This window comes from Anomaloglossus baeobatrachus, chromosome 2, assembly GCF_048569485.1.
Source record: "Anomaloglossus baeobatrachus isolate aAnoBae1 chromosome 2, aAnoBae1.hap1, whole genome shotgun sequence".
NCBI lineage: Eukaryota > Metazoa > Chordata > Amphibia > Anura > Aromobatidae > Anomaloglossus > Anomaloglossus baeobatrachus.
In genome coordinates this window covers 506189826-506212425 of record NC_134354.1, presented here as the reverse complement: position 1 = coordinate 506212425, position 22600 = coordinate 506189826, and the positions used below count along the sequence as shown (strand labels likewise).

At 47.6% G+C, this 22600-nt stretch overlaps 1 protein-coding gene across 1 annotated transcript in view; it reads left to right on the top strand.

Annotated features, from left to right (window-relative positions):
• Window positions 1–22600, top strand: part of CFAP47 (cilia and flagella associated protein 47) — a 1094449-nt gene that overhangs the window by 78489 nt on the left and 993360 nt on the right. Inside the window, 1 exon segment of the mRNA XM_075333814.1 lies at window positions 7883–8035. Coding sequence (XP_075189929.1) covers window positions 7883–8035 — 153 coding nt within the window.

Sequence of the window (22600 nt, the reverse complement as noted above, 5' to 3'; positions counted from 1 at the left end):
TCCAATATTAGCCAAAAGGGACATAATTCCTCCTACTTTTTCAAAGTATAACAAAAAAGTATTATGTAAAAGCATTCGAAAGTCCAGCTATATGGGGACAATAATATTTATTGTTTAAAAATGTCATTAAAATTCCATTAGAATAGACATACACTAATGAGCCAAAGGGTAACAATGTTTTGAACGTTTGACTTTCAGGCTCCATATCACACCATCTACAGCTTTGAACGCGAGACCACCGTCATTTTATAGACAATCCCCTTTGCTCTCTCATACATAAGTTTGACTTGTAACTATTTAGCATATGATTAATTATGCAGATTCTTGTCATGTCACTGCATTGTTACTGTTTTGCTCCTGCAAGTTCTTCCAGTATACTGGAAATTACAACCTGCACTTACAATCCCTAATAGCTTAGGGATTTATTAGGTTGATTCCCATGTGGAAGGTCACTGGTTAGAATCAAAGAGCAGCCATGAAGATGTGCCACCCCCACGTAAGTAGCAGCCGGGCTGCTTGGATCCACGGTATGGCTCGAGGGGTCTCCGGACCCGGGGGTCTCGCGGACACTTTGAATAAAAAGGGGAATTTGGTTGTATGTGGGATCCTCTATATTGTCCGTGACGTCACCCACGGCGTGTGATAAGATAGGGTACCACCGCTGCTGTTAGGGAGCACCCGGGGGCGTTGGGATGGCATTTAGTTGTTTTTAACCCTCCGTGGGTAGGGGTGGATGCCCCGGGGCCCAGTGTCACTGTGCTGAGGATGGTGGCTGCAGAGGCCGTCGTGCCCGGTCAGACCGGGGGATGTTAGTGTACTTGCAGTCAAAGAAATCACACAAGTCCAGTGGTAAACCAAGGTGCCAGTGGCCAACCGCCGCGGCCAGGTGTATTTTGGTCCCTCACCCGGGGTGATGGTCTGTGTCACTTTCCGCTGCACTGTTTTTAGTTTTCCTAGGACTTCCCGGTGTGGAACATGAGAGTCCGCTCCCAGAACTACGGGTGGGAGCCGTGCCCACAAGCGCTGACCCTTGGGATCTAACAGGCCCTGGCGGATGCCCTATCCCCCGCGGTGGGCTGCTAGTCTGCTCTTGTGGGACTTTGGGTGGGACAGGACCTATAATCCTGTCCTCAACTGGTGAATTAACAAAGCCGGTGGTTCCGGTTCTTGCTTCAGGGTCCAGGTACCCCCTCTGTGCACGGTTTCTGGGTCGGTTCTCCGGTGTCGGTACCGGCGGGCTCCTACCCTTTCCCGGTCCACCTTGGATCTCTGGCAGCCGTTTTCCCATCTCCTGACAGACACGGACCACCGCCTGCCACCTAGCCAGCATGCCGGGGCTCCAACCACGATGCCTTTCCTCTCTGGCTTGCACTTGAACTTCACTTTCTCCTCTCAGCTCAACTACTCCTTTCCACTCCAACTCAAGACTCAACTGCAACCAAACTAGAACAAGAACAGCTCTTTTTCCCCACCCCGGGTTCTCTAGAACCTAGGTGGGCATTTTCCTTCCGCCTGGTCCCGCCCACTGGTGTGCCTTTACTACCCAGGTGGGTGACTAGGGTTGCTTGGCTCGGTGTAAGCCTGTGAGGGAAGGTGTTATGTGGGGGTCTATTTTGTGTGTGACCACCTGGCGGCGCCAGAGCGTCACAAAGATTTCCCAAGAAATGAGAAACAGCATCATCCAGCTCATCGACCCGGCAAATTGCCAAACTGCATCATATGAGGGACATGATGGTCGGAAGAATAGGAAATGAAGTTTGTCCATTCATTCAAAAGCCAAGACGTGGACGTCCAGGAAAATATCGGAGTCAACAAGTCGGCTCACCACAAGGTCTATCAGCTCTGGCGTGACAACCACGGAAGTGATGGTGGCTCATATGCTTTATAATAATGAAATCACAAACGGCCTTGCAAGGCACATTATACAAGTCTGGAATGGTGGCCTGAAAAAAGGTGAAGACTTCAATATCATCATAAGAAGTGTTGGCTCGAGTTTGCAAAAAAATACATAAACTGGACAGTAGAAGATAAGAAACAAATGATTTGGAGCGATAAGACAAAAGTCAATGGACTAGGCTTTAGTGGGGGAAATGGGTCTGGAAAAAGAAAGGAAAAGGTGCTAAAGGACTGAGAAATTGAAGGAACTGTCAAGTTCGGTGGAGGCAGCCTGTTGATATTGGGTTGTTTCTCAGCCAAAACTGTTGGATACGTGGCCAAGATCAATGATGGTTTTAATGCTGAGCTATATGTGAGTATCCTACTAGACAAGTTACTTTGTACACTTGAGTACTATGGGTATGAAAAGGGCGACAGTGTTTCAGCAGGACAACGACCAGAAGCATATGTCGAAATTGTCGCAGAAATGTGTCAATCACAATGAAGTAGAGGGGCTGGATTGACCCCCACAGTCCTTAGACCTCAACCCAATCCAACACTTTTGGGTAGAGTTGAAGAAAAAGCTGTATACATACCCAAGTGATTCGACCAGTTTGCACCAATAATGGGAATGTGTAGAAGAGACCTGGGGACAGATTTTGGTTGAGACATGCTTGAATCTAATTGACAGCATGCCCAGAAGGAGTCAGGCAGTGCTGGAAGCCAAAGGTGGATTTAAAAAATACTAATAAAGTAATAAAAATTTAGATTTTAGGAGCAAAACAGTGACAATGCAGCGACATGACAAGAATCATGTGCTATATAGTTGCAAGTCAAATTTATGTATCAGATAGCCAAGGTGATTGCCTCTAAAATGAAGGTAGTTTCACATTCAGAGCTGTAGTGGATAGTAAGATATGGAGCCTGAAATCAAAACATTGTTACCCTTTTGCTTGTCATTGTAAAAAAAGCAGGCACAAAATACCTTCACGTTTTGAGCAGTAAACTTGCAACTTGTTAATCATGATCCAGGAGACTAAAGGTGGCTGTACACGGTACGATATCGCTAGCAATTTCTAACGATATCGAGCGTGTAAGTACCCGCCCCCGTCGCACATGCTATATCGTGTGATCGCTGCCGCAGCAAACATTATCACTACGGCAGCGTCACACGCACTTACTTGGTCGGCTGCGTCGCTGTGACTGCCGAAAATCCTTCCCTCAAGGGGGAGGGACGTTCGGCGTCACCGCGACGTCACTAAGCGGCCAGCCAATCAAAGCGGAGGGGCGGAGATGAGCGGGACGTAACATCCCGCCCACCTCCTTCCTTCCACATTGTGGCCAGCGGCAGGTAAGGAGACATTCCTCGCTCCTGCGGTGTCACACACAGCGATGTGTGCTGCCGCATGAGCGATGAACAACATGGATAAACAACCCTTACCGATTTTTGAGTTTGGGACGAACTCTCCATGGTGAACGATTTTCACCATTTTTGAGGTCGCTTAAGGACGCTGGTAAGTGTCACATGCTGCGATATCGTTAATGATGCCGGTTGTGCGTCACTAACAACATGACCCCGACGATAAAACATTAACGATATCGTAGCGTGTAAAGCCACCTTTACAGTTGTCCAATTCACAGGGAAAATAGGAAATATCCGTCAGGAAATCGGCTACCGGCCACCACACGTCAAGATTCCCATCCCTCCCCACATCCTATCTGGCTCACTCTCCACATTTGACCCAGTAACAGAAGAAGAAGTCTCCAGACTCCTCTCTTCTTCTCGTGCTACCACTTACACTACTGACCACTTCCCTTCACACCTAGTTCAGTCCCTCTTTCCGGTTGTCACTACTAACCTAACTAAAATCTTCAATCTCTCTCTCTTCTTGTATCTTCCCTTCCTCCCTCATACACGCTATCATTACTTCATTATTAAAAAAACTTTTCTTGATCCATCGTTCCTGTACAAATAATTACAGACCGGTTTTCAATCTCACCTTGATCTCTAAACTCTTGGAGCTCTCGTTACCTCTCCACTCACTCCCTTCTAGATCTAATACAGTCTGGCTTCTACCCGCTACATTTGCCAGAAACTGCTCTCATCAACGTGACCTTCTGACAACAAAACATAATGACGACTACTCTCTGCTTATTCTTCTTGACCTCTCTGCAACTTTCAACACTGTTGACCACAAACTCCTACTCACCATGTTCCACTCAATTGGTCTAAAGGACTCATCTCTCCTAGTTCTCTTTCTATCTTTCTGACCGCTCTTTTACTGTATCATTTTCTGGCTCCACATCTTTGTCTCTTTCTTTCACTGTTGTGGTCCCTCAAGGTTCAATTCTTGGCCCTCTTCTCTTCTCTCTCTACATTGCCCCAATTGGACAGACCATCAGCAAATTTGGCTTCCAGTATCATCTTTATTCTGATGATACTCAACTACACTTCATCCCCTGACCTGCCTCCCGCTGTACTACAGAACACCAGTATCTGCAGTTTCAAACATCATGTCTGCTCTCTATCTGAAACATAACCTTTCCAAAACAGAACTTCTCCTGCCATCGTCTACTAACATCCCTAAACCTGATATCTGCCTCTCTGTGTATGGTACCACGATAACGCCTAGGCAACAGGCTCTCTGTCTGAGTGTTATTCTTGTCACCAATCTTTCCTTCACCTCCTGTATACACTCTCTCACCCACTCTTGTCGACTGCACCTGAAGAATATCTCTAGAATCTACCCCTTTCTCACCATGGAAACAACAAAAACCCTCACTGTGGCCCTGATCCATTCCTGTCTTGATTACTGTAAATCTCTATTACTTGGCCTCCCCTTCACTAGACTTACCCGTCTCCAGTCCATCCTTAATGCTGCATCCAGAATCACCTATCTGGCTAATCGTTATTCGAATGCTTCCACTCTGTGCCAGTCATTGCACTGGCTGCCCATACATTTTAGGATGCAATTTAAAATGCTGGTTCTCACGCACAAAGCTCTTCACATGACGGCACCCTCCTACATTTCAACACTTATCTCTTTCTTTCACCCTACCCATTCTCTACGCTTCGCAAACGATTTTTGACTAACATTCACACTAATCTGAACCTCCCTCTCCTGGCTTCAAGACTTCTCCTGAGCTCCACCAGTCCCCTGGAATGCTCTACCCCAGCAAACTAGGACAATCCACAACTCTCACAGCTTCAGACGCTCCTTAAAATCACATCTTTTTACTGTGGCCTATCACCCTTCCTAATCAAAGTCAATTCATATATATCCCCTCCACTATTTCTCAGAACATATATCCCCCCTCAACTGCCTCCGTGCCCAAATGAATTGCAAAGATTGACTGATGACTGGCTTACAGACTTTATCTATCCCCCATTTCTTCGAGGTGCCTGGGCTTTCGTAAATAAGCACTTGAACCTTGTCATTCCCAACTTACCCCATTGTAGATTGGAGGTGTGCCGCCCCAACGTCAGCAGCCAGGCTACTCGGATCCAGATCCGCGGTGGCTCGAAGGTCTCCAGACCCGGGGTCGTGCGGCCACTCAAATAAAAGGGGATGTTTACAGGGGATTGTATATTTAAAGTTTGTGACGCCACCCGTGGTGTGTGGTAAGGTGGAGTACCACCGCTGCAGCTGGGAGTACCCGGGGGCGATGCAGTGGGCAGCTAGGTGATTTAACCTCTCCAAGGGTAGGGGGAATGCCCCGGGACTCGGTGATGGTGTTGGGGAGTGCCGTTGGGGGTGAAAGGATCACTTGCGTACTCATTCAGTCCATAAAGCTGACACCGACAACTTGGTAAACCAAAGTTCTGGACATCGCTGCCGCTGAGGGGAGCTAGTTTGCTTCCCGTCCCCGCTGGTGTTGCCTGGTGATCCATGACCTTCCTCCTGGCACTAAGTTCACTTGTCAGTTGGTCCTGGTAGTGTATATCTAGTCGGGAACCGCTCCACAAGGTGGCTAACTGTGGGAGCTTGCTCTCAGGGTTCACGCTAGGGATTTTCTGGCTCGTTTTAGTGGAAAGTCCTATCCCCCTCGTTGCGCTAGTACCCCAATTTTGGAGTGGGTGGAGAGCGGATCTTGAAGGCTCCGTTCTCGTCGGGTAAATTGTCAGGTTGCCTGAAGCTACTCCCTGACCTAGGGTCCACATACCCCGTCATGCCCTGGTCTCAGCCCGGTGATGGTACAAGGCCGCCGGCTGTCCTTCTCGAGAGTTCCGTGCCCCTTATCACGATCCCCTGCGACCGGGAGTCCAGCTCCTACTAGGTCCAGACCACCATCTGCTACCTAGTTGCTTCCAAGGAGCCCAGCTCCTGACCTCCTCTCTCCTTCACTTCCAACACTACACTGGCCTACTCCTGACCTCCCCTTAACCAATCCCCCAAGTGGGCGACCCTATTCCACTCATGCCGTTCACTGGTGTATCTGATGGATGTGGTGCAGAGTGTTCCTAGGATTTTGATTAGCTGGTTTTGGCAACATCATAAGTTAGGGACCCGTAATCAAGGAGGAGGTGGATATTTCACAGAAGGGCAGTTTGCACAATACCCTGTGACGACCTGACGGCTCCTTCACACCTACAAATAAGGAATAATGTTTGGAACACCATTCTAAGTCTGAACTGGGTGCAAAAACCTAAAAAAACATCACTATGGGGAGATAAGGTATGCACACCAGTGACCATGCAAGGGGAACACATGCAATAGCAGAAACCGCTGTGTGAATACTGACTTGAAAAATCCAATAGCTATATGTAAAAGTGAAAATGTGAAAAATGGAATCTGCATTACTGCCATGAACATATGAATTAAGAGAAATTTAGCTACTGAATTGATCAATGCAATAGAGCCCCAACACTACGCCAAAGTATTTTTCTACGTTGGGGTCCCTAGCTTGTGTGTGTCCTCTCATGCAGTTAAAAAACTTACCGTGTATGGGAAGCTGAGACCCAGGCTATTTATGCGTATGATATGGATTGGCAATAGGTGTGGTTGGGGAGGGTTTACAAACGAAAAACTACTAACAAATAAGGAATAACGTTTGGAACACCATTCTAAGTCTGAACTGGGTGCAAAAACCTAAAAAAAATCACTATGGGGAGATAAGGTATGCACACCAGTGACCATGCAAGGGGAACACATGCAATAGCAGAAACCGCTGTGTGAATGCTATTGCATGTGTTCCCCTTGCATGGTCACTGGTGTGCATACCTTATCTCCCTTCACACCTACACACAGTCCATGGCAAAACACGCACGTGTGCACAGACCCGTTGATTTTAATGGGTCTACATGTGCCCGTGTCTCCGGCACGTGAGGAAACGGACCAAAAACGTACCGGAGACACGGACGTGTGAAGGAGGCCTTAGGAAAACAACCACCTCCATTTTTAAACGGGTTCACCTTGGAAACTTTGGCTGCTGTGTCAGTTTTTAAATGACTTCATGAGAACTTAGCCATTTTTTGTTCTGAAAACTCATTTAAAAACTCCATTTGCACAAGGTCTTGCAGGTTTTTTTTTTTTAATTGAAGTGTGAATCCATATGAAATAGACGTTGTGTGTATGTATCCTAAAACTATACTCAGTTTTTGAGGAATGTTGAGATTTGAATGAGGACTTGGAGAGTTTTCACTCAATGACTATGTTCACACAAACTGTTTTTGCAGGTTTTCAAAGTAGAAACTGAGCAGAACCTTCACGTTTTTGAGGAGTTTTGAGTTTTTCAGGAGAAAAGTTTCTGCTCAGATTCCGCTCCAAAAACACCCACAAAAAGGAGCTGTTTTTGCTTGACAAGCTCATCATTTTTGACCACTTCAAAACTCTCCATATGCTTGTAGCCTTTTAAATCGAAGTAGGCAAAAAACACCAATATAAAGATATTATTTTTCAAAAATCTTTTATTCAGGATATTTTCAGACATATAGCCTAAAGTTATTATTGCTGTTATTATTATTAGACAAGACATAACTAACAGGCTTATTTTTACTTCACATTAGGACTATTTTTACCAAAACTGAGAGATATAATTATGTGGATCCAGATTACGCATATACAGAAGATGAAGAAAAGCTAAAACAAGCTCACAGAGACTATTATACCAATTATATAAAGAACAGAAGAGAAAATCGCCTCAAAGAAGAGAATGATAGGTATGATGTGCTTGAATGAAACGTTATAATTAACCTTGTCCTGTATTTGTAACAGCATATGTAATGTTAGTACTCCCTATTGTTCCATCCAAGTGAAAGAGACACTTAGCAAGTGGGAATGTGAACAGGTGCACTTATTCTTGCAACTTCTTGAAATTCACTTTCAGGTATAAATGATTGTAATGTATATATCACTGCATCATGGTGTTAGTAATACAAGCAAACTAATAAAAATTGTTACAACCTGGCTACCCTTAAACGCATATGGGCCCAGAGGCAATAAACTCATTGATCACTTGCCAACTGCTGAATCATGACAAACCTGTTAGGCATTATTATTATTATTTGTTTATTTCTAAAGCACCATTGATTCCATGGTCCTGTACATGTGAAAACAGAAATAAATTTCACAATGAACAGTTTATAAAAGACAAACAAAAACAGAAAGTCCCTGCCCTTGCAGAGTTACAGTCTGGAGGATTATGGGAGAGGAGACAGTAGGTTGGGAGGATGCAGTAGCTCCAGTGGTGGTGAGGTGACAGCTGTGTTTTTGTAGCTTGTAAGTGTTCTTGAAGCCATGGGTTTTCAAGTTCTGTTTGAAAGTTCTGAATGTGGTGGTTAATTCAGATGAGTTTGGATTCGAACAAGAGCAGCGATGTGGGACCATAGCTGAATGAAGAGGTCAGGTTGAGGAATGGTTTCTTTAGGTTAGGTGTGATTGTTTCATGTTTGAAAGCAGGAGTGAAGTTACCAAAAATTAATGATAGGTTGAAGAGATGTTTTAGGACTGGGATAAGCGTGATTGTAAGGTTGGTTAAGAAGTGGGATGTGATCGGGTCAAGTGCTAAAGAAGTGAGGTGTGATTTGGAAAGAAGATGAGTAAGCTCTCCTTCAGTGATGGTGAGGAGGACGTTCTCGGGGAAGGGCATTGGTAAGTTATATGGAGGAACTGAGCAGTAAAGACTAGTCTGATTTGCCCGATCTTGTTTTTGAAATGTACTTCAAAGTCTATTGCAGAGGGGAGGAAAGTGGAGGGGGCAATGGTAGGTAGAGGAGGGAGTTAAAAGTGTTTGAATAACTGGAGCAAAACATTAAAAATTATATAAATGTGGCATTGCTGTAATCCTACTGACCTGAACAATAAAGCTGTCTGATTACTTTAACCACACGATGAATGGTGTAAAAAAAAGCCTAAAAAACAATTCCTGGATTGCTGTTGTACGTTCATTTTGCCTCCTAAAAATCGGAATAGAAAGCAGTCAAAAAATGTTATGTGACTGAAAATGGTACCAATAAAAACGTCAACTCATCCTGTAAATATAAGCCCTAGCATGACTCTGTCAGCACAAATATAGAAAAAGGATAACTCTCAAAATAAGGTGATGCCAAATCTTTTTTGTAAGAAAAGCATTTTTTAGTTTGTGGTAATAGCCGAACATAAATAAAACAATATAAATCTGAAATCGCATTGGCCCAAAAAATAAAGCTGCATTATTACTTATACTGCACAGTAATCGGTGTAAAAAATAAATAAAAGCGCTTCTTGACCTGCTGTTGATTTGTTTATTTTCTTCACTAACATAGCAATAAGGCACTTACCCCGGGGTTTCTTTGTAAATCTCTGAAATACGTGATTTAGACAACACCCCTGACATTCACTATAATAAGGCAGATGGACTTATTTTGGACTTTCTCTTGACTATGGTCTAGCGGTTTCCATCATTTTAAGCTTGCTTAAAAGCGTGGTTGCCCACAGTTTTGTTTACTTCTGAAAAGGAGGACAACACTGATCAGAGGCCAAACGGAATCAAGGGTAACTCTGCTTCCTCACTACAGTGAATGGATCAATTAGGATTACATTTGAATCTCGTCACTTGGAGATTTACAATTAAAAACGTGGGGGAAAAACAACATTTTACTGGTAAATTATTCTTTCTTAACCAATAGTATAAAATTCTGTGAGACACATGTCATATCACTCATTGCACCCCTATATTTATTGATTGAGGGATGTAGTTTGTAAAATGGGGTCACTTATGCAGGGTCTGCTTTTCTGGTATGTCAAAGTGACATTGCACCTTCATACCATTCCATCAAAATCTGCACTCCAACATAGCACTCTTTGCCTTTTAAGCTTTGCACTTTGCCTCAAAAGTACTTTTCAACCACATATGGGTCGCTATCTATTTCAGCCAGTTTTGCGCTCCAAAAGTCAAATAGGGCTCTATCCCTTCTGAGCCTTGCAGTGATCCCAAACAGTAGTTTTTCACCATATATAGGGTATTAATGTACTCATGAGAAATTACACAACAAATTGTACAATTTTTTTCTCTTGTTACGCCTGTGAAAATGAAAAATTTAGTGCAAAAGCAATATTATTGTGGGAAAAATATATCTTTTCAGTTTCACAGCTCAACAGAATAAAATTCTGTGAAACACCGGTGAGTTCATGGTGCTCACCACACCCCTAAATAAATTCCTTAAGTGGTCTAGTTTCCAAAATGGGATCACGTGTGAGGTTTCCACTGTTTAGGCACTTCAGGGGCTTGGCCAATGCAACAAGGCATCTTCTATCTTTTCAAGCCTATTTTGCACTTCAAATGTGAACTGGCGCTCCTTCTCTTTCGAACCCAGCTGTGCGCCAAAACAGTAGTTTTCCACCACATATGGGGTATCAATGTACTCAAGATAATTTGCACAACAAATTGGATGGTCCATTTTCTTTTGTTACTTGTGTGAAAATAAAAATTTGGGCCTAAAGCAACATTTTTGTTTGAAAAATTAAAATGTTATTTTTTTTTCCTTCCAAATTGTTTAAATTCCTGTGAAGCACCTGAAAGGTTAATACATTTCTTAAATGTATTGAACACTTTCAGGTGAGCAGTTTTAAAATGCTGTCACTTTGGGGTTTCAAAGACACATAAAATGTGATCCCTACAAAATTGATTTTATAAATTTTGTTTGAAAAATTACTGATAAAAGTTTAACCCTTCCAACTTTTTAAGTAAAAAAAAAATGTTGAAAAAATGATGCTGATGTAAACTAGACATGTTGGAAATGTTATTTATTAGAGGGCATCAAAATTAAAAGTTCAAAACTTGCCAATATTTTCACGCAAATCATATCAAACAAAATTTACCACTTACATAAAGTACAATGTGTCATCAAAAGCAGTCTTAGAATCATTGGGATATTCTGAAGCATTCCAGAGTTATCTCATAAACTGATGCTGATCGGAAAGGTTATGCGGTGAAGAGGTTAAAGAGTGTTAGGTAAATTTTGCAAACTCTTTAAAGGGGGGGTTCACCCCTTTTCAGTACAGGCCACATCGATATTATGTTGAGAAACAAGGTTTTTCTCAAATACCTTGTGTTGCCAATAGTGCCTCTGAGCGGCGCTATTGCAGTCTACTCATCCCATTCCCCTGACCCCCAGCGTCTTTGACCTCTGATGTCCGCTGATGTCACGTCAACTGAGGCGGGCCACAGTCTTCCTGAGTGACTGGGCTGTGGGCGGCGTTTCGCCGCTCGTCACAGCCGAGCGTCACATTGCAGCCTTTCCCTGCTTTCTCCTTCACTATAGAGAGCCGCAAACAGGAGCCATGCTGGGCTGTGATGAGTGGTGAAACGCCGTCCACAGCCTAATGACTGGGGCTGACCGTGGTGATGTCAGGTCAACAGGAAGTTGACATGACATCACTGTATCTCAGAGGTCGCGAAGACCGGGGTCACGCAAAGGGGGTGAGTGGACTGCAATAGCGCCGTTTACAGGCACTATTGGCAGCACAAGGTATTTGAGAGAAACCTTGTTTCTCAACATAATATTGATGTAGCTAGTAATGAAAAGGGGTGAACCACCTCATTAAGTATACATAGAGTTTTTCGAGAAGTTTTTGGAGCAGAAACTTAGAGGTAATTCAATGTTTTTGAGAAGATTTGCAATTTGAAGTAGGATTTTGGCTATGTAGACTCTTTGTACAGACTTTTCAGAATAGAAATTGAACGGAAATTCAAATTTTTTATAGGAGTTTTGAGATTTCTTCAGATGGATTCTGCTGTGTAAACTGCCTAAAAAAAACCTTCAAAGGAATGAATATTGGAATGTCTATTTAAAAACGTCTTGCACAGGCAGCATGTACAGTGGCTGCATGGTTTCATCCAGAAACCATGCAGCGTTTCAGAGAAAGACACACTTTAAAAGCCGCTGTGGACAGAGTTGCGCTTGGGAGACTAGTCATTCAGGTGGGTCCTTGGTGGTTTCTCCCTGCCTGCTCCCCTTGAGTGACCGATCACTCACTGCAAGCATGTACAGTTAGGTCCAGAAATATTTGGACAGTGACACAATTTTCGCGAGTTGGGCTCTGCATGCCACCACATTGGATTTGAAATGAAACCTCTACAACAGAATTCAAGTGCAGATTGTAACGTTTAATTTGAAGGTTTGAACAAAAATATATGATAGAAATTATAGGAATTGTACACATTTCTTTACAAACACTCCACATTTTAGGAGGTCAAAAGTAATTGGACAAATAAACCAAACCCAAACAAAATATTTTTATTTTCAATATTTTGTTGCGAATCCTTTGGAGGCAATCACTGCCTTAAGTCTGGAACCCATGGACATCACCAAACGCTGGGTTTCCTCCTTCTTAATGCTTTGCCAGGCCTTTACAGCCGCAGCCTTCAGGTCTTGCTTGTTTGTGGGTCTTTCCGTCTTAAGTCTGGATTTGAGCAAGTGAAATGCATGCTCAATTGGGTTAAGATCTGGTGATTGACTTGGCCATTGCAGAATGTTCCACTTTTTTGCACTCATGAACTCCTGGGTAGCTTTGGCTGTATGCTTGGGGTCATTGTCCATCTGTACTATGAAGCGCCGTCCGATCAACTTTGCGGTATTTGGCTGAATCTGGGCTGAAAGTATATCCCAGTACACTTCAGAATTCATCCGGCTACTCTTGTCTGCTGTTATGTCATCAATAAACACAAGTGACCCAGTGCCATTGAAAGCCATGCATGCCCATGCCATCACGTTGCCTCCACCATGTTTTACAGAGGATGTGGTGTGCCTTGGATCATGTGCCGTTCCCTTTCTTCTCCAAACTTTTTTCTTCCCATCATTCTGGTACAGGTTGATCTTTGTCTCATCTGTCCATAGAATACTTTTCCAGAACTGAGCTGGCTTCATGAGGTGTTTTTCAGCAAATTTAACTCTGGCCTGTCTATTTTTGGAATTGATGAATGGTTTGCATCTAGATGTGAACCCTTTGTATTTACTTTCATGGAGTCTTCTCTTTACTGTTGACTTAGAGACAGATACACCTACTTCACTGAGAGTGTTCTGGACTTCAGTTGATGTTGTGAACGGATTCTTCTTCAGCAAAGAAAGTATGCGGCGATCATCCACCACTGTTGTCATCCGTGGACGCCCAGGCCTTTTTGAGTTCCCAAGCTCACCAGTCAATTCCTTTTTTCTCAGAATGTACCCGACTGTTGATTTTGCTACTCCAAGCATGTCTGCTATCTCTCTGATGGATTTTTTCTTTTTTTTCAGCCTCAGGATGTTCTGCTTCACCTCAATTGAGAGTTCCTTAGACCGCATGTTGTCTGGTCACAGCAACAGCTTCCAAATGCAAAACTACACACCTGTAATCAACCCCAGACCTTTTAACTACTTCATTGATTACAGGTTAATGAGGGAGACGCCTTCAGAGTTAACTGCAGCCCTTAGAGTCCCTTGTCCAATTACTTTTGGTCCCTTGAAAAAGAGGAGGCTATGCATTACAGAGCTATGATTCCTAAACCCTTTCTCCGATTTGGATGTGAAAACTGTCATATTGCAGCTGGAAGTGTGCACTTTCAGCCCATATTATATATATAATTGTATTTCTGAACATGTTTTTGTAAACAGCTAAAATAACAAAACTTGTGTCACTGTCCAAATATTTCTGGACCTAACTGTATAAGGAGAGACCTGTCTTTCCAGTGAAGCAGGTACAGAAAAGCTGCCAGGAATCCTCCTGTCTTACTAGTTTCCTGTTTAGCTTTGTTACACAACATATGTAGCACCCCTGCGGTATCAGGTGCCAGAAAATGCAAACTGTGGAAACCCAAACCCCGGAATATCCGTACCAATCAACACACCAGCACCCTCAGGCCACATGCACAACCCCAATTCCAGACTGGGAGACTGCCTAGCAACAAGTAAAAGGTATGGGCACTGATTGGATAGTTGCCACCCAATCTGTAGGGAGAGACCCAGCAAGGGGAGGGGCGAGTGGTCAGTTGGGAAGTTGGCGGGAGGAAGTAGTCAGTGGAAAAAAGGAGAGAGGAGTTGAGAGTTAGAAGTGAGAGAGTGACGAGTGAAGTAAAGAAAGGATAAGTGTAAAGACCTGAAGTACCTAACAAAAAACCTTCCGAAAAACATACATCTATATATATATATATATATATATATATATATCTGCCTTATTCTGTCTGTCTTGCTCCAAAATGACGTCATTACAGTGACATCCGTCGCCACACCGTGCGCGCTAAAGAGCCTGCGACCAACCTCAGCTAACTGAACAGGCCAAACTACGGTCAGACAGGACAACGCCCGACACTTTTCCCCGCACCCACAAGGAGCCCCGACTTCCCAGTGAGTACTGCACCCCCGAGAGCACACACCGGGAACCCAGCCGACACATACCCACCGCTCGCCTCCGCCCCCTCCGCCCTCCGCCCTACACACACATTACCACACTCGGCTCCACCCCCTTCACCCTACACACACATTACCACACTCGGCTCCACCCCATCCGCCCTACACACACATTACCGCACTCGGCTCCACCCCCTGCGCCCTACACACACATTACCGCACTCTGCTCCACCCCCTCTGCCCTACACATACATTACTGCTCTCGGCTACACCCCCTCCGCCCTACACACACATTACCGCACTCGGCTACACCCCCTTTGCCCTCCGCCTGTATACACTGAACAAACACACACACACACACACACCTGGATAGTCACCTGTTCCGAGCCATGCAGTCCTCGGCACTGACGTCCTCAGCGCCATGGCCCTGCTCAGCTCCACCCACCCCACGCTCCGCCCCCCACACACATTAGGCTGCTTTCACACTTGCGTTGTGAGGCATCCATCAAAGTGCATTGTGTGATGTATGTGATGGATGCATTGCAAATAGTGTGCTAATAAAGTAACGGATTCTTGTAAAAGAACGTTTTGCATTTTTGTTTTTTTTGTTTGTTTTTTAATGTTTCGCCCGGAAAATGAGATTTCCGATCGGGAGGAGAGAGAGTGGTAACCGCAAATCCCCTGAGTGACTGCAGTGAGCCGCGCGATCAGCTGTGCCGTCACTCAGGTGATCCATGGCCACAGCTGCAGTCCTCCACCCGAGAGCTGTGTCCGCTGGTCACCTGAATGAGGGCACAGCTGATTGCGCGGCTCCCTTCAGTTGCTGCGTGGAGCTGATAGAGAGCAGTCGTGTTCTACTGATGCTCCTGTCAGCTTCATGCAGCAGAGCTGAAAGCGTCGTGGGACCTCTGTGGATTATGTCGGACCTGGAGGGTTATTTGGGAGTTTAATAAAGTGGCAAATGAGGGGGTTTTTTTGTCTTTTTTCTCTATCGCCTTCATTGGGGGACACAGGACCATGGGTGTATGCTGCTGTGACTAGGAGGCTGACACTAAGTGAACACAAAAAAGGTTAGCTCCTCCCTGGCAGTGTACACCCCGAGCCAGAGGCGGGACTATGCCAGTTTTTTTCTTAGTGTCGTAGGAGGCTGAAGTGGGCCCATATCTCTGTGGGCCAACCTCAGCCTAGGCTATTCCATTTTTTTCCGTTTTTTTCAGGCTATACGGCACCGCTCAGCATTCTCATCATTCTACTTTTTTTGTCTCTTCTGCAGGGATAAAGACCCTGCTTCTGAGAGAACTCTCGCCCCAGGGTTGCCTGAGGGCTCGAGACGCCAGGCCCTATCCCCCTCCGGCCCCATGGTACCACCCCAGGGGCTGATTGGGGACCGATATTATTGTTTTAAGGGCACACACTCCCCGTCGATCCCCATGGTACTGTCCCAGGGGGTGTTTCTGGTGGAGGTGAAGAGGAATCCCTGAAGATGTCAGACTGTGGCAGCGCAGGAGCGCTCACATCAAGGGGTCCTCTGTCACCAGGCCTCCCCCAGCGTTCACCTGATACCCTGGGCCCAGGCTGAGGTTCTGGCACTGCAGCGCAGGAGCGCTGCGCAGTCGCGCTGCGCAGTCTCCATCACGGCCCCTCGGATGCCTCAACAGAAGAAGTCCTCGCTTACCAGGGGCCGCAGCAATCATGGAGGGGACTTATGGATCCGAGCGACGCGCGTGGACGCAGGTGAGAGCTGTTCCGCGCCCAGCGCTGCGCTCCCGGCGGCCGCCGCTCATTAATTTAGTCCCCGGCTTCGGGCCTAACTCGGGCCGGAGCGCTCCGCCCCCCGTTTACGCGCGCGCGCGCACCCTCTGGCCCGCCCTTTGCATATTCTGCCCAGAGACAGCCACCTCATCGGCCAGCACGCCCCCTCCAGCAGTGAAAAAAAAAAAAAAGCCCGCGTTTTTCTCTTACCAACGGCTCACCTCAGCACAGGCAGGCCGGTGGGCAACAGGATTTTTTCTCTGTGGCTACCCCGGCTACTCTGAGGCCCCTGCTGACCCGGGAAGGACACAGGCCAGGGTGAGTGTTGCTCCTCATTAGGACCAGCGACACTTTGTACTTTTTTGTTTTTTTCTTCCAATTTTCTCCTGTCTCCTCCCTAGTGTCCCTAGTAGGAGCCCTGAGAAGCCATGCCTAACTCTAAGTCGTCCCGATCCAAACAGGCCCCCTTTATAATGCATTTTGCGTGCTCGTCCTGCAACGAAAAATTCTCCCAAGGCCAGGCTACCTCGCTCTGCGCAGCTTGCGCTCCCGATCCGCAGCCCACGCAGATTGCCCCAGACGCCGCCAGCTCCCCCGTCCACGTCGCTACTGCAGCAGTACAGGACGCCCCGGGCCCCAATGCGCTCCCTCCCCCGGAGTGGCTGACTTCTCTCTCCCAGTCGGTGGATTCCCTGTCGAGGGCGTCTCAGACCATCGCGCAGGCTTTGCAGTCACTCCCTATGCTCAGCCACGCCACACAGGTCCAGCCGCCGCAGGACGACAGTCGTGCTGACCCCGACCTGGCTACTGGAGCGCGGAAGCGAACCCGCACGATCTCGTCTTCCAATTCCTCCCAGAGGTCCCTATCCCCTCCAAGGCCCGAGTGCCACTCATCTCCGAGACCGTCTGATGATTCAGGGGAAGAGTCGGATGCAGCCTCCCTGCTGGATTCGGATCAGGCAGCCGATGTCAGGCGTATGGTGGACAGCCTGGTCGACGCGGTGAATACGACGCTGAAGCTACAGCCTTACTCTGCCACCACCCAGAGCTCACAGGTATCTTTCAAACGACTTAAGCGTGTTCACAGGTATTTCTGCGATCATCCGGAGTTCGCTGAGATCTTACGCAAGCACAGACAGCAACCGGACAAGACGTTCAACAACGGTAAGTCGATTGATTTACACTATCCCTTCCCCGAGGATCTCAGGAAGGAATGGGCGGGCTCACCGGTGGTCGACCCTCCGGTCTCCCGTCTGGCCTCGCATACAGTTCTATCTCTGCCGCAGGGAACATCGCTCCATGATGCCACGGACCGCAACAACAAGAGATTCGCCCGTTCGGCTTTTGAGGCGGCAAGCGCGGCCCTGTCTCCGGCCTTCGCCGCCGTCTGGGTAGCTAAGGCCATGGTGACCTGGGCCGACACCCTCCGCAGAGGGCTTCGCTCTCAGTCTGGCGATCCCGAGCTCGTCAACATGGCTGCACAGATTGCCCTGGCGGGTGAGTACATCATTAATGCATCTCTGTCTACAGCCAATTGCGCAGCACAAGCGGCCAGCAACACGGTGGCAATCCGCCGGGCAGTCTGGCTCAGAGCCTGGAATGCAGACGCAGCTTCAAAGAAATCACTTACCGCCCTCCCGTTTGCAGGAGGCCGACTGTTTGGAGACAGGCTCGATCAGATTATCGCCGAGGCTACGGGAGGAAAGAGCACCTCCCTTCCACAGCTGAGACCAAGGCGTTTCCCACGCCGCCAGCCGACCTCAGGTTTTCGCCCCTTTCGCAGCTTCAGTTCCCCGGCACAGCCTAGGAGGAACAGATCCCCGCAGAGAAGCAGGAAGAAAACCCGTCTTTCAAAACAAATCCCTCCTGGCGTCCCAGACCACGCCAGCCTTCCAAACCAGCATCTAGATCTCAGCGATACTCCTCCAAATGACTCCTGGTCTTCGCGCGTCAGCGCAGACCAGGTGGGGGGGCGCCTTTCTCTGTTACAACACCTCTGGCTCCCTTTGATCACAGACGCTTGGGTCAGAGAAATCCTAGTCTCGGGTTACAAGATAGAATTTACGTATATTCCTCCAAGCCGCTTCTTCCTTTCCCATCCTCCCGAGTCGGACGCGCGAGCTCACCCCTTTTTTCGCGCCATCGAATCTCTACACCGCTCAGGGGTCGTGATTCCGGTTCCAGATTCGGAGCGGTACAGAGGAGTTTACTCCAACCTCTTCATTGTCCCCAAGAAGGATGGCACTGTGTGCCCTGTTCTTGACCTCAAGATCCTCAACAGGTACGTCAGAACCCGAATATTTCGCATGGAGTCCCTCCGATCGGTGATTGCCTCCATGGAGATCGGCGAATTCCTCGCCTCTCTGGACATACAGGACGCATATCTACATATCCCGATTGCACACCAGCACCAAAGATTCCTACGCTTTGCCGTAGCACACGATCATTATCAGTTCACTGCCCGTTTGGTCTTGCTTCCGCGCCTCGAGTGTTCACGAAAGTCATGGCTGCCGCCATGTCGATCCTGCACTCCAGAGGTGTTCTGGTGATTCCATACCTGGACGACTTACTGATCAAGGGGTCCTCTTTCAACGACTGTCGTCTAAGTGTCCAGGTCACCATCGACACTCTATCCCGTCTCGGTTGGCTCATCAATCGGAAGAAGTCCTCGTTGACCCCGGCTCGCCGGATTACCTTCCTAGGCATGGAGTTCAATACCATCCAAGGTCGCGTGTTCCTTCCACAGGAAAAGATTGTCTCCCTCCGGAAAGACGTCCAGACCCTCCACCACTCCAGGGCGGTGTCCATACGATTTGGTATGAGGGCCCTAGGTCGGATGGTGGCGGCAATAGAGGCGGTTCCGTTTGCCCGCTTCCACCTTCGCCCTCTGCAGCTATTCCTGCTGCACAATTGGGACAAGTCTCTATTCACCTTGGATCGCAAGATACGTTTGTCCCCGAAAGTCCGCCACTCGCTGCGCTGGTGGACCAACAGCCAGAATCTCGTCAAGGGAACGTCGTTCGTACCGGTGCACTGGAAGACAGTCACCACCGATGCCAGCCTTCTGGGCTGGGGAGCGGTCTTCCATCAACACACTTCTCACGGTCAGTGGTCCTACCAGGAAAGCCGGCTCCCGATCAATGTGTTGGAGATCAGAGCGGTCCTACGAGCCCTGCAAGCCTTTCAGCACCTTCTATAGGGGTCTCCAAACAGGATACAATCAGACAACGCCACGGCGGTGGCATACATCAATCATCAGGGCGGCACGAGGAGCGTCATGGCGATGAAAGAGGTGAAGAGGATCATACAGTGGACAGAGTCTCGCAACGTCAGGATCTCCGCGGTACATATCCCCGGCGCGGAAAACTGGGCGACCGACTATCTCAGCAGACAGGGTCTGGCGTCGGGCGAATGGTCTCTAAACAGAGAGGTTTTCGACCAGATTTGCCACAGGTGGGGGACTCCGGATGTGGACCTGATGGCCTCGCGGTTCAACAATCAAGTTCCACAGTTCATATCCCGCTACCACGACCAGCAGGCGCTAGGAGTCGACGCCCTCATTCTTCCGTGGAATCAGTTCAGACTACCGTTCATCTTTCCGCCGCTGCCACTGATCCCAAGAGTCCTCAAGAAAATCAAGGCAGAGGGCATTCCGGTGATTCTCATCGCTCCAGAATGGCCCAGGCGAGCATGGTTCGCAGAACTCGCACAGATCGTCGCAGACACCCCATGGCGGCTTCCAGATCGGCCGGACCTGCTGTCTCAGGGTCCGCTCTTCCATCAAAATTCAGGGGTTCTCAATTTGACGGCATGGCTCTTGAATCCTGGCTGTTAGCCCAGTCAGGATTTGCTCCAGAAGTGATTCAGACTATGATTAGGGCTCGAAAGCCCTCATCGTCAAAGATCTACTACCGCATATGGAAGGCATTTTTTCAGTGGTGCGAGGTCAACGGCAATCTGTCCCCGCTAGTTCTGTCACTACCGACGCTTCTAGCGTTCCTTCAGGCAGGGTTGCAAGCGGGTCTCTCGCTGGCAACCATCAAGGGGCAGGTTTCGGCTTTGTCTGTTCTTTTCCAAAGAAACCTAGCATCACGTCCGCAGGTCAAGACGTTTATCCAAGGAGTCGCTCATCTGAATCCACCCTATCGGGCTCCGCTAGAACCATGGGATCTTAATCTGGTTTTAGGATCCCTCCAACTGGCTCCATTTGAACCACTCAGAGAATCCTCATTCTCACACTTATCCTGGAAAGTGTTTTTTTTTTTTTCTTGTGGCGGTCACTTCAATCAGGAGAACGTCCGAACTGGCAGCTCTTTCGTGCCGCTCACCTTTTATTGTCTTTCACCAGGACAAGGTTGTCCTGCGCCCGTCTCCGGAGTTCCTGCCGAAGGTAGTGTCTCCTTTTCACCTGAATAAGGAGATCTTGCTTCCATCTTTCTGTCCGGCACCAAACTCGCTCCTTGGAAAGGTCACTACACACTCTGGACTTAGTACGGGCGCTCAGGACTTACGTCTCGAGAACTGCGCCTTTCCGCAAATCAGACAACCTGTTCGTCCTGCCTGCTGGTTCCAAGAAAGGCATGCCGGCGTCCAAGGCTACCATTGCCAGATGGATCAGATCAGCCATTGCGGAATCCTACCGAATCAGGGACAAGTCCCCTCCGAGGGGAGTAAGAGCCCATTCCACCCGTGCAGTTGGGGCGTCTTGGGCAATCAGACACCAGGCTTCAGCCGAGCAACTCTGCAAAGCCGCAACGTGGTCCAGTCTTCATAACTTCACCAGATTTTACAAGGTCCACACCCAGGCATCAGCAGATGGCTGCCTTGGGAGAAAGGTGTTGCAGACGGCTGTCGCACACCTCTAAAAAGGTAATAAACATTTGTACAGAGCTTTCCCACAGAATTTGTTGTTTGTTTTGGTTCTGTGGAACGGCTTATGTTCCCACCCAGGGACTGCTTTTGGACGTCCCATGGTCCTGTGTCCCCCAATGAAGGCGATAGAGAAAGAAGGATTTTTGTGTACTCATCGTAAAATCTCTTTCTCTGAGTCTTCATTGGGGGACACAGCACCCACCCTGTTTGGATTGTGAGGTCTTCATTTACCGGATGTTTCCCGATGTTGTTTGCGGGTCACCTTTGTTTCCATCCGGCTACTATATATTTACGTGCCCATAAGGCACTGTGTTGTTTTCACCACACATTTTTCTCTTGTATTACATTGTTTAGTCATGTTTGTTCAAGGCTCTCCTACTACTGCTTTTACACAAAACTGGCATAGTCCCGCCTCCGGCTCGGGGTGTACACTGCAAGGGAGGAGCTAACCTTTTTTGTGTTCACTTAGTGTCAGCCTCCTAGTCACAGCAGCATACACCCATGGTCCTGTGTCCCCCAATGAAGACTCAGAGAAAGAGATTTTACGGTGAGTACACAAAAATCCTTCTATTCCAAATAAAGGATTTTTTCGGGTGTATGTGTTTATTTTCTTTAACTTACAGGTTAATCATGGAAGGTATCTTGGGGAGACACTTGCCATGATTAACTTAGGACTTAGTGGCAGCTATGGGCTGCTGCCATTAACTCCTTATTACCTCGATTTCCACCATACCAGGGCAACTCAGGATGAGCCAGGAAGAGTCCCGGGACTGTCGCATCTAATGGATGCGGCAATTCCGGGTGGCTGATGGCTCATATTGTTAGGCTGGGGGGCTCCCCATAATGTGGGGCTCCTCATCCTGAGAATACCAGCCTTCAGCCGTGTGGCTTTATCTTGGCTGGTATCAAAATTGGGGGGGACCGCACGTCGTTTTTTTTTAATCATTTATTTATTTATTTTACTGCACGATATAGACCCGCCCACCGGCGGCTGTGGTTGGTTGCAGTGAGACAGCTGTCACTCAGCGTGGGGGCGGGTCTGACTGCAACCAATCATAGGCGCCGGTGGGCGGTGGAAGCAGGGAATACGAGATTCAATAATGAGCGGCCGGCATTTTCAAAAGAGGAAAAGCTGCCGGAGCTTTGTGACAGCTGTGCAGCGCCGCGCCCATGGTCGGTGAGGATGAGAGAGGAGGGGAGAGGGGGGAGAGAGACCAGGAGTGATTTTAAATGAATTAGATTGTTCTGCAGTAGAACATGACGGAATTTGTCAGCGGATTTCGCCGCTTAGCACATAGC